Source organism: Taudactylus pleione, unplaced genomic scaffold (assembly GCF_031769625.1).
Source record: "Taudactylus pleione unplaced genomic scaffold, aTauple2 ptg000004l, whole genome shotgun sequence".
NCBI classification, from domain to species: Eukaryota; Metazoa; Chordata; class Amphibia; order Anura; family Myobatrachidae; genus Taudactylus; species Taudactylus pleione.
Genome location: NW_028284407.1, coordinates 2,424,480 through 2,437,431, shown reverse-complemented (window position 1 = coordinate 2,437,431; position 12,952 = coordinate 2,424,480). Strand labels below are relative to the sequence as shown.

General features: G+C 41.7%; 1 protein-coding gene across 1 annotated transcript in view; it reads right to left on the bottom strand.

The window, feature by feature from the left end:
* Window positions 1–12,952, bottom strand: part of DCAF17 (DDB1 and CUL4 associated factor 17) — a 58,141-nt gene that overhangs the window by 35,150 nt on the left and 10,039 nt on the right. The window contains exons 4-8 of the mRNA XM_088470414.1: window positions 9,652–9,755; window positions 6,799–6,889; window positions 4,505–4,641; window positions 2,947–3,025; window positions 1,144–1,221 (exon numbers count right to left, since the gene is read on the bottom strand). Coding sequence (XP_088326540.1) covers window positions 1,144–1,221; window positions 2,947–3,025; window positions 4,505–4,641; window positions 6,799–6,889; window positions 9,652–9,755 — 489 coding nt within the window. The remainder of the gene's footprint in view (window positions 1–1,143; window positions 1,222–2,946; window positions 3,026–4,504; window positions 4,642–6,798; window positions 6,890–9,651; window positions 9,756–12,952) is intronic.

Genomic DNA, 12,952 nt, shown 5'->3' with positions numbered 1-12,952 from the left:
TAATTAGTTAGACAATGTCTAGATCGACCCCAGTTGTTAGACAGTCAATAGGTCGACAGGTACAAAAGGTCGACATGTAAGAAGGTCGACATGTAAGAAGGTCGACACGAAAATGATCGACTTTTTTTTTTTAGGTTTAGGGTTAGGCACTTAAGATGAGCCAGTGTCCAACGTCATTCCCTACCATCCAACGTCATTCCCTACCATCCAAGTGGGCATGGAGGGGGAATAAATCCATGTGGCGAGCGAAGCGAGCCACCGTGCCCGCAGCGTGGCGAGCGAAGCGAGCCCGCAAGGGGCCGAATGGTATTTACGCAAAAAAAAAAAAAAATGTCAACCATTTCCGTGACGACCTTTTCCATGTCGACCTTTTGTACCTGTTGACCTTCTTACATGTCGACCTTTAGTATGTCGACCTTTAGTATGTCGACCTTTTGTACCTGTCGATCTATTGACTGTCTAACAACTGGGGTAGATCTAGACATTGTCCAACTAATTTTTGTCTATCTCTTATACCACACCCAGATTAGTGTGTGCAAAGCCTGCTTTCTCAAGGCACATGGGCAATATACTGACAACCTCTATTTGTAGTCATTTATATTTAAACCCCAGGCAGTGAGAATCATGAAACTGTTGGAGCCATAGGTTTATCTTGAAATATTATTTCCACAAATATCTACTCAAGAAAAATAGATAATTTTGACCTTATATAGCTGCTGATCTAAAACTAAATTTGATGATTAATAAAAGGTAATAAAGGAGTTTAATAACAAAATGTGGAGACGACAAAACTAAAACAGAATCAATCGATCCTTCCCAAGAAGAAAAAAAAAAAAAAATTCCTTCCCCAAAATATTACAACTAAATTATGTAAGTTTCCTGGACAAAGGCAGGATTGGATGTGCGGGGACCCCTTGTGGTCATACAGTAGAGCACCACTGCCTGTAAATAGAGTACTTATGCTGTTTTTAACTCAAAACAGTTCCCTATGTAATACATAGGTGGTTCATCAAATGCAATGCTGCTACTCGTAAAGTTAATACATTCATCTGGTTACATTACTGACTAAAAGCCCTGAACAGGGAATTATTAGCAGTGTGATTATTTCCCTTTCAACACAATGCTGCATAAATCTCATCTTACGTTTTTAGCAATCTCTAGCACCCCCACTAACGAGAGAGGAAAAACGTTGAAAACTGCCAAGTAAATCAGCACCGCACTCTGAAAGACAAAATAAAATAAGCAATTGAAGAGCACAAAATATGAAAGAGTTAAAGATAATGTAATGAAATACGTATAATTAGTTAATAATATCATCTATATGTGTTTCTGTCCTGTCTAGGAAGATAATCTAAAACTTTTTTTTCGCCCGAAAAATGCATCTTAGTCGCAAACTGCTTCACAAGACTCCACTGATTAATTTGATATGCAACACTTGTATATCTGTGTGTGCCTGAAGCTGGGTACACACTTAACGATGTTTGTACCCAGGGATGCGAACCCCAAGCCCCCCTCCCCACCGATGGGCCGATATATCGAATGCCAGGTACACACTAGACAATGCGGTGCCCGACCGCCCGATACTTTGGCTCCTGCCACACTCCGATGCATGGGGTCGTCAGCAGCATCATCAGGTCGGCTATACATGCAGGCCAACCTGGCGATGCGACTGACGAGCCCACAGGAGCGTGCACCGAACGACATAGAGCATACCCACTAGACGATTTTGAACGATATGTCGTTTAGATGCTTCAGAATCGGGGATATCATTCCAAAAACCGTCTAGTGTGTAGTCACCTCGAGTTTGAATCTGTATACAAAGTGCTATGATGCAGCGGCTGCTGCTTTTTCCGATTCCAAGGTCCGCTATGCTACGTATACAGATTCAGTTGCTCCTAGATATAGAACTGTTGCAAAATAAATTAATCAGCGCAGTCTCGTGAAGCGGTTTGTCGCACCCGTTTGCAACTAGTATGCCTTTTTGGCCAAAAAAGATGCTCGGCACAAGCAGAGTAGCACGGAACCCAGAAGCTCACTCGCGCCAGGCATCTCGCGCTACATGGCGTATTGAGGCTAGGCGTATGAAGACACATCTGTATAAGAAGAATCTTAGTAATTACTGTTTTTCTTGGTTTGTTTCTTCAGGCTGCTATTAGTGATTTATAATGATGCCCAGTTTATTTTCAACACTGTCATGTGACTACCAAGAGAGTCACATGGCAAATGATGTATTGAGCAGCGAGGCTTTGGAACATACCTCTGAGCCCTGTCTGCACTGCAAATCCTCACCCTCCTTTCTCTGCCCTCTGGCATCAGATGACAAGCTGAGAGTAGAAGGGGCATATTGACTAACCATCAGGTTATCAAAGCCGCTGATCATCTTTGACTAACCGCTGCTTAGTAAATCTTAATATACCCCTAAGTCTTTGTATGTGTCTGGCAGCTAAACTGGTCTGCCGTCCAGAGAGATTTTGAAAAGGACACAATAACTTGTATGTGAACAGGTAAGTAAAAAATAAAGCACATACATGTTTAAAAAAAAGTACTTAACTTACTATGTAAAGAAAAAAAAAAAGCAATATACAGTATGCACTAGTGCCACTTCAATACGGTTGCTGCTATTGCTATACCTGCTGTCCGTTCTTTTTAAAGGTACTTTGCAATCCACTCTGCAATTTTTGTACTCACTATTCATTACTTTAAAAACAAAAAGTTGCTGTTGTAGTTCTGGTAAAAATTTGTACATTAAAACATGAACGGTTATTTTTAAAACGGTACTAGGCCTTTATCAAGCGATGCCCCATCACGAAGTTTGCGTAGTCTACAAAAGTACAATAAAACAATGACATGAACTTACTGCATATTATTTTATTAGTGCAGCAAATTCTAAGTGCGTGCATTCCCCTGCATAGAGGTGTTCAGTATCTCTGCACCAGGACACATTACCTGCTGGGGTTCAGAGACACAGTTCTTTTGGACAGACTTCACTATAAGAGTCTCCTGGGGGACATCCCAGGTAATGTACCTGTTGGAAAAAAAAAAAAATGTATGAAACAACTTAAATATTTAATGTAAAATGAAGTTCTGTCACACAAAACGTCAGGCACAGAATAATGACAGAAGAATTGGTATATAAGTCGCAGATGAAGCATAACGATACGTGACAAGAGTCACTGGTATCGGACCTCTGTCTTTTTACACAGATTAGTAACTTAGTCGCACACTGAAGCTAAATGAAATATCAGGGTACTGCCACATTAGTCATGCGATTAAGAAGCATATTTTGTGAAAAAGATGGCGAGACTCTTGGCACGGCTAAGTCGCAAAGTCCGTGGTGGGCCTAGCGGGGCTATTTAGCAGGATTTCAGGATAGTTGTATGCTGACACATCTGTAAGGGAGCGGCATCTGCCTGGAAGTCCCACCCCGGCTCTAGTCCATGCTGTCTTCTCTGGTAACTTCCCAATGAAATGTTATGCAGCAATGCTTGGTGAGAGGTGACTGCAAGGGGACCTATAACGCCACAATTCATCAGGTCTGTAATGTTACCATACATCAATATATTGTGATATATATGCGCCATACACCCATATGGTCACTTCATACATCCATACAGGGTAAATGATGCATCCAGTAGTTTCTCCATTGCTCTATATATTCCGTAATTGTGCCTCCATGCAGACCTCGACATGCCATCACAATAGCCCCAGCCTACAAAACCTGCTACGCTTTATAAGATCATATAACTTCTTGCTGTAATGTCCATTCTTATTAAACAAATGACATGGGCACAATACCAAAAGGTGCCTTTAGTGTTGTACACAGTGTCCATCACCTCCTCCTTTTAACAAACACTACATTAGGACTAATTTGCTTTATTAACTAGAAAAAATATTGCCTCATTAGCCCACTGCGGTGATTGTCAGCTGCTGAATATTCTTTGTGTATTTTAATTAACCCCAGAAAGCTTCCCCACACAGATCCCAGAAACAGCCATCATAGGACTAATAGCCCCGAACCAGTTCTGTGACCGCAGTCAGTTAGAAGGCAGGGGTAGCTTGCATAGGTTAAAAATATGGGGACACAGGCAGAAGCATACACGCTTATGGCCTGTCTGCATTTATCTGTACATCTGGGTTTCTAATGGCTGCAGGGCGCACTACGCTGCTTACTTCTCAACGGTGACATGTTGGATAAGAGGTCAACAATCACTGGAGGCACCAAAGGCCGGAAACAGATCTCTCACGCAGAGTGGGTGTCTTTGGAGGTACAGTACATAGATATAGCAATACAGTAAATGATCATGAACATTAGAAACATTCACAGAGATTGTCAAAGAGTGGCAATCCGTACACGATTTGGGGCGAGGGGCTAGCAATCTATTAACAATTTTGCTTCAGTGGAAATCTAACAGTGGTTTGATGGCCGGTGACAACCTAGGAACAGATGGGGCTGTGGGTGCAGCAAGGCTGTGTTATATTTCATAGAAACATTCTGTTCAGTCACCTAAATTTTCTGTATGACCCCAGGTAGGCCTTCTGCAATGTTTCCCCAGTGTCGGCTGCAATACGTAGCAGCCAGTTGTGACCAGTAACAGCTATTAGTGAGGAGGTGTAATCAGACACTTGAGAAAGAGGTTCCCCCTGAAAAGTGAGACCAAACAACACATTAGTATAAATGCACAATATATATGAGATATAAATTTACCTCAGAACAAAATACCAATGGCAATAACGTCTGCACAGGTACAATATAGCTCAATCGTGTGTACGGGCTCCACCCCTGGGAGGGAATTGGCATTGCAGTTTGATCAATCACAGTCACAAATTTTAATTCTCAAAAATAAAAATTTCAAGATGTAAAATTTTATTGTTAAAACAATTATTTAAAAAAAGAATTTGGGCTGAACACTTTTCTAAAGCACTAAACATCTGCACCATAATATTCATAAGTACATGTGGTGACTAAGCTTGGAGTCCTTGAGGATAATGGAAGCACGTCTTCCCCGGTTTCTAGATTTAACTCATTGGTTCCTATAGACCTGATTCGGATTTGTATGCAAACTCAATGGTTTACGTACAAATCTGATGTTGGGGCATCTGCACATACTAATGACCAGTTCTGCACATGTGCGGAGCACGTGCTGAGTGACTGCTTGCAGTGCCCCCCGATTGACAGGCTGCAGGCGTTTGGGGGAGGCGACTGGGTCTGAATCAGGCCCTGTATACATGCAAGAGATGGATTGTAATAAAGCAGGTAATATGGGGCCCAGAACTGCTCCACACATGTGCTAGGTTTATATCAAATCCATGTACTCACCCATTCTAAATCACTGAAAGTAAAATAGACTCTACTGCATTTAATGTGCAGACCCCATAGGTTTATAGTAGACTGATTTGGAGAAACTCTCACACCTGTAATTTAACATAATGATGTGTTATTTGCATGGATAACTGAATTATACCCCTTTCAGACAGAAATCCAAATTACCAGGTTAAACATTTCAACCCGGTAATTTGCTGATTTACATGGGACCTTTTTCTGTCTGATAGTGTCATCCCAGGTCTAAATTCCCGGGACTTCAACCCAGGAATTGACCAGGGTCGGAGACACGGGAATTTAGTCCTGGGTTGACCCTTTCAGACAGAAGAAATACCTGTGTAAATCACCAAGTTACCGGGTTGAAATGTTTAACCTGGTAATTTGCTCTTCTGTCTGAAGGGGGGTACAGATAGAGAATGGCAAAACAACCCAGTACGCAAAAGTCAGGAAAATCCGGGTTTTCTGGCATTTTCTGTCTGAAAGTGGTATCAGTTGCAAGTTTGTATTGGAAAGAACATTATCCAGCAAGTTTTGAAATCCACTGAGGGACCTGTGTAGTGCAATTTACCTGCAGTGTCACAGAGGAGCCATGCAGTGTCACAGAGGAGCCATGCAGTGTCACAGAGGAGCGCTGTGTAATTGGCTTTCTCCAGAGTGTTAAGCTGGGTACACACCAGAAAGATATATCTGCAGATGATGGTCATTCATACAAACTGAACAGCCATCATCTATTCGGCTGTAGTGGGTCCAGCTGGCAGGGAGGCAGGTCGGGGCCGACCCCCTCACCACGGCTGCCGCTGTGTGTGTACGGGCGTTCTGCTGACCGCCCGTACACACGTGCCGATGGACAGATATGTCTGCAAACATATCTGTCCATCGGCTGTGCAGCACAGCCGATGCTATATGTCTGTGAACGACGCTGTGCACAGACAGATCGCCTGTACACACTGGCCGATGGCCAGCGGATATATTGGCCGATAAATTGATCTACCAATATATCGACCAGTGTGTACCCAGCATTAGGCTCCTGTGCAAATGAGATGTATGTAAACAAAGCTTAGTGGAATATGAATGTGTTGCTTAAACTTATGCCAGCTACATACTAAGCAGATGCCAGCAATGGATTCAGCCTATATGTAGTAGAGTCAGAAGCGGTTTAAGAGAGGAGGGGCCCGTGTGCAGTCTCCATGCAGGCCCCCTCCTCTCTCGTACTGCAGTTGAGAGTAGACACTGGCACTGTGCTAGAGTCTACTAAGTATGCGCATGTCTCCGGAAAAATGGCAGTTGCGCCATGTGATTTCTGCAGCACCGATGCCAGACTCCGGAGAGGTGAGTATATTGTATAGGTGCAGGGTGTGCACACATTATAGATATGCCACTGGTTAGAGTACTACAAAGGGCTCAAGACAGTCAATCAACCTCTGATACAATGTTTACCTTTTAGAGATAAGCAATTAAACCTAATTATCAGTACTCACCAATGGGCACTCACACAGAAGCGCATCTTCAATTTTTTCTGACTTTAAACATCTCGGCATCTCATACAACTGTTGTGGTTTTGAAGCTATACTGAGTACAAATACAAACAAAGCCTAATATTCAGGTCATGTACATTATTCTGATTACATTTATCATACAGTGTATATGTATATTTAGCTTTCACAGCACATTTTTGATAAAGTAGGCTAAAAGAATATGCCTACAGGGGTGTGGTATGAATTGTCGACATTCATTAAGTCAGCGCCATAATGTTGACATATTGGGAATGTCGATCTGTTTATTATGTATATATTTTAGCATAACCCTAACTATAATTGCAACCTAACCCTAGTTTCATGCGTCAACATTTTAAACATGTTGATATTTTTACTGTCAACAGTTTGAATGTTGACATACCGACTACGGCATGATTAATGTTACTTGTGTTTATTGATATTATGATTATTAAATCATTGTTTGTCAATTTACTGAACTTGGGACCTGTATAACATTTTGGTTGGATCTTAAGATTTCTGTAATACCCACGCGCACCTGTATGTACAGCCATGGGCAAAAGTTATGAGAATGACACACGTATTGGTTTTCACAAACTTTGCTGCTGCAGTGTTTTTAGACCTTTTTGTCAGATGTTACTCTGGTATACTGACGTAAATAGAGCGCCCTCATGTAAGGTGTGTGTGATTATGGTGTGGGGATGAATGAGTGGAGAAGGGATGTACATGAAGTGTATTGGGAGGAAATGAATATATGTATATTGAGAGAAGTAGAGTAGATCAAGTAAATGTGCACTGTAATATATGAATTTAAATTGAAGTGTGGCAAACAATGTATAGATCAAGATGAAATATATAAATAAAATGGAACGAAATAAAATTAAATAACATAAAAGTAAACAAAAAATACCTGGGAGCCGCAATACCACCCACCCGGAAGGGCTGTCTCAAGACTTCCGGTTCAGCGGACAACATCGCAGGGGGAAAGATCATCCCAGTGCGGGAACAGGATCATCCCAGTGCGGGAACAGAGGAACCGTCAACAAACAGAAAGAACCGCTGCCAAAGGACTGAAGGTAGTATAGGGACAGTTAAGAAACCTGCTGCATCCCTACCATAGAGCACGGACTCCGCGCGCTAGTGTCCCATCCCCGGCACCCGGCTCCCGGAACCCACTCACTGAGGAGCTATAAACATACCCGGCCAATTGTTTTTTTCAGCTAAAATAAACATCTATACTTTTATTTATTTTAGTTTATTTTTAGTTAACTTTATTTTTAGTTTACTTTTATCTTATTTTATTTCATACCATTTTATTTATATATTTCATCTTCTGTATCTATACATTCTGTTCGCCCCATTTCAATTTAAATTCATATATTACAGTGACCTCTGCAATTCGCCCTGGCATGCCGATAAAGCAACTTCTGGGACACATACTGGCTGATGGCCGCCCATTCTTGCCTAATCACAGCTTGGAGTTTGTCAGAATTTGTGGGTTTTGTTCTCATTGTTTGGTACCATTCTTTATTCATGGCTGTGTTCCTAGGCAAAACTGTGTGTGAGCCCACTCACTTGGCTGAGAAGCAACCCCACACATGAATGGTCTCAGGATGATTTACTGTTGGAATGACACAGGACTGATGGTAGCGCTCACCTTTCCTTCTCCGGACAAGCGTTTTTCCAGAAGCCCCAAACAATCTGAAAGGGGATTCATCAGAGAAAATAACTTTACCCCAGTCCCCAGAAGTCCAATCCCTGTACCTTCTGCAGAATATTAGTCTGTCCCTGATGTTTTTCCTGGAGAGAAGTTGCTTCTTTACTGCCCTTCTTCACACCAGGCCATCCTCCAAAAGTCTTCGTCCTGTGTCATGCCAACAGTAAAGCATCCTGAGACCATTCATGTGTGGGGTTGCTTCTCAGCCAAGGGAGTGGACTCACTCACAATTTTGCCTAAGAACATAGCCATGAATAAAGAATGGTACCAAAACATCCTCCAAGTGCAACTTTTCCCAACCATCCAAGAACAGTTTGGTGACTAATGGTGCATACAGACGGTGAGATTTTCTGTCAGATCTGAACGATAATGATTGTAAAAATCGTTCAAATCTAAAAGAAAATCTGACATCTGTGACTGCAACAATGAATGATGCGCGTTCCCGTTTGTCAGATAACGATATCGGACATCTGATGTGTGTGCAGTCAGATTTGGACGATTCCATTAATTTTAATATTGTCTGAAATTGTTCAATCGTTCAAATCATTGGTCAAATCGTTCATCTTACATATCGGACCGTGTGTATGCACCATAACAATGCCTTTTCCAGCACGATGGAGCTCCTTGCCATAAGGCAAAAGTGATAACCAAGTGGCTTGGGGAACAAAACATCGAAGTTTTGGGTCCATGGTCAGGAAACTGCCCAGACCTTAATCCCATTGAGAACTTGTGGTCAATCCTCAAGAGGCGGGTGGACAAACAAAAACCCACAAATGCTGACAAACTCCAAGCATTGATTAGGCAGAATGGGCGGCCATCAGTCAGTATGTGGCCCCGAAGTTGATTGACAGCATGCCAGGGCGAATTGCAGAGGTCTTGAAAAAGAAGGGTCAACACTGCAAATATTGACTCTTTGCATAAACTTAATGTAATTGTCAATAAAAGCTTTTGACACTTATGAAATGCTTGTAATGTTACTTCAGTATACCATAGTAACATCTGACAAAAAGGTCTAAAAACACTGAAGCAGCAAAGTTTGTGAAAACCAATACTTGTCATTCTCCAAACTTTTGGCCATGGCTTTAGAGGGTCCATAATTATATTACATAGGAATTATTTACCTGCTGTAACAGCAGCCGAAGTTAGCAAGATAAATTCTTCCATTTACGTAGCTGATGGAAGACTTGGAATGTTTTGTCCAAACTTTGTTGAATTTGGTGTTTTTCTGAGGAAAGAAATATATTAGAGCAGAGCTTCCCAAACTCCGCCATTATATTCCAGGTTTTAAAGATAGCCATGCTTAAGCCTAGATGGTTAAATTAAATTGACTGAGGTTCTAATTAGGACACCTGTGCTAAAGCATGGATATCCTTAAAATCTGGACTATAATGGATGGCATGGATGTAATGTTTGGGAACCTCTTTATCAGAGAAAAGAGAAATAGATATTTATAGAGAAGCATAGACTCACACAGCTGCTGCGATTCTCACTAGTACTGATGTAAGCTAGATGTAAAATGCACACAGCATGAACTGCCAAACACCTATGTGCTTAGAGCACTTCAAAGTCAATGAAAAAAAAAAATTAAGAAATAATACAATTGGCCCTAGTGAGATATGTTCCTAAAAGATGAATTAAATAACAAAAATGAATCTAATTTCCCTCTTTCCCATAAGGTTTACATTTTAATGGCCAGGGCTTTGGGTAATTATGAATAATGGTATTTCATATAAGAAAAATAAAACACAACATTAACAACAGTGTGGTTTCCAAACTAGGGCTATAATGCATGTGAAAAAACAATGACCTGAGTTTATAATTCACTGTATGAATGTTAAGAATATCTCTCAGAGTGAGTGGATTAGAATTAATTATTAAGCAAATGTTATTGTACACATAATGTGCACCAACAATAATACAATATTCAGTATCAAACTGTTCAAAGCATACCATAAAATTGGTTTCTCCTTTAATACCTTGGGGTGTATGTAATAAGGCCGCGGACCTCAAGCATGAGCAAGTCCCAAGGCGAGACTGCCCAATGTTTTAAAGTAGCAGTTATTTACAAAGCAAAACCCTATACTTAAAACACAATAATATTCAGAAAGTCTGTAAATCCTAATTTATGTCAAAGGCAGAAGAGATGACCATTGAGGATGTAGTTATAATCTCGGCTGTAGGGATCCTGGGCAACGGCATCCCAACGGTAAATGCTGGGGTTAGGGTTAGGCACTGGGGGGGCTGGGTTAAGGATGTGGGGAGGGAGGGATGGGGATGCCAGCATCGGGAATCTGACGACCGGGATCCTGAGCACCGGCATCCTGTACCCAACCCGACCCTAGCCAATGTTTAGAGTATATCCATACAATTATCACATGTGTCACACTTGTGGGACCCAATTCGGAAATAAAAATCTCCTTTACAGACTGAGTAGAAAGTTGTTATTTTTTCAGTATAGGTTATAGAGGAGAATCCTATTTTATTGTATATTGTATGCTCTTGAACAGTTTGATATTATATATTGTATTATTGTTGGTGCATATAATGTGTACATAACGTTTCCTTAATAAGTAATTTACTATAATCAACTCACTCTGATTATAGTGAATTATAAGCGCAGGTCATTGTAGCTTTTTCCTCTTTACAAGAGATTTCTTTCTCTAAGACTCTTATTCACTGGATGATTTCATTATATTTTATACCTTTTTGAGTTTTATTTCTTTTTTGCACCCAAGACAGTTATGTTCTCGTTGTGTAATGCATTTGGTCTAGCAAATCTGTTATAGTGAAACATTGTCATTAGGCTCATTTACTAACATTGCACTGAAGATCAACAACCAATCAAAAATGAGCTTTTCTTTGTCTAGGGCAGTGATGGACAACAGGCAGCTCTGGGGTCACATGTGCACCTCCAAGCCTTCACTAGCAGCCTCCTTCCTACTTTGTTATAGCTTATAATGCCTAAGGTCTGCTATTATGTTATTACAGGTAGGTGTCTCTTACATATATTAATTTAACTTGCTACTGACATTAAGGCGGCCAATATATTAATCACTTTTTTTCATTAAATGATGTAGAATCTGCAGTTTCTGCTTAATTGTTGCTATGTACCAATAGCCTAATGCAGGATATTTCATAGAATATGAAGGCTAATTAGTGTTTTAAACTGAAGTCCCCATTATCAATGGGGACTAGGATCCGACCCCCTATGTACCAAACTCAAAAAAGCAAAGCTTTTCAAAGTTTGGCCTCATTAGTTAACATCGTCTTCAGATGGTGTAAACAGCTTTTATGGTGCATACACATGGGACGATAGGCAACGATAACGATAGTGTTGAACAATCTCCTGGGTGTGGTGGATGATCATCCAGCACACCACCAACGACGGCTAGTGGTCCCTATAGTATCCTGGTCGATATCGATCCGGGTTGGCCTGCATGCACGGGCAATGGACGATATCTTTATCATCCATACGTGCACACACATCGCAGGTCGTTGGGTTGGAGGCACTGAAAAATGCACGATATGAACGATGACGATATGATCGATATTGTTCATTTTAATCTTACCGTGTGTACGCACCATAAGCCTATGGTGGCTTTACTTGCAGGAGAGAGATATTCCAATCCCTCTCCTGCAGCCGGTTCCAGAAAGTGACACTACACACATGCGCAGTGTCAGATTTCCCCAAAGGAGTCTTTCAAGAATGTGAAAGACTCCTCCAATATGTCGGGAAAGTCACTCGCAGGGACAGCAGTTATCGCTACCGCTGGTGACTCAGTCCTTCTGAAGAAATTCTCGCAGACAAAGAAACGCATTAACGGTGTCCCTGTCCTCAGCTTACACATCTGATGCCGCAAGGAAAACTTTGTGTACTGTCATAATACAACTTGACATCCTACCAGTGGAGTTTGATTCCAGGACTGAGTTGCTCCGTGTGTTCGCCCTGCCTATGCCCCCCTCCGGGTGCAATTTGAAGCCCGGGACGGGAGAGCTGTCAGCTGAGTGCAAGCTGCCGGGCTGGTCGCAAAGCGGCCTCCACGAGCAGCGTCAGACAGTGTCCTATGGTAAGCCGATGTGCAGCGGATGTCTATCCAAGGGACTTAACTGACTGAGGGGGCCATTACGGAGCCTGTCAATTGATGCCATATTCTCATCAGGTGAGCGGACTGCTATACACACTACGGGCCTTGGGCCACGCTCATCTATAAACCAGCCATTACAGCTAATATCATAGTCCTGCACTTATAAATTTATCCACAACTGGAGGATCATGGAGTGCCCCACAACACAAAAACGTGACTATTGTTACCGGAGCAACTTGCCCGTTCAGGGTTAAGGAGAGTACACTGCTATTTCCCCTAAAGAGCCATCAGGGGTGCACCCCGTGTGCCTACTTTGTATAATTGGAACGCTACCTTG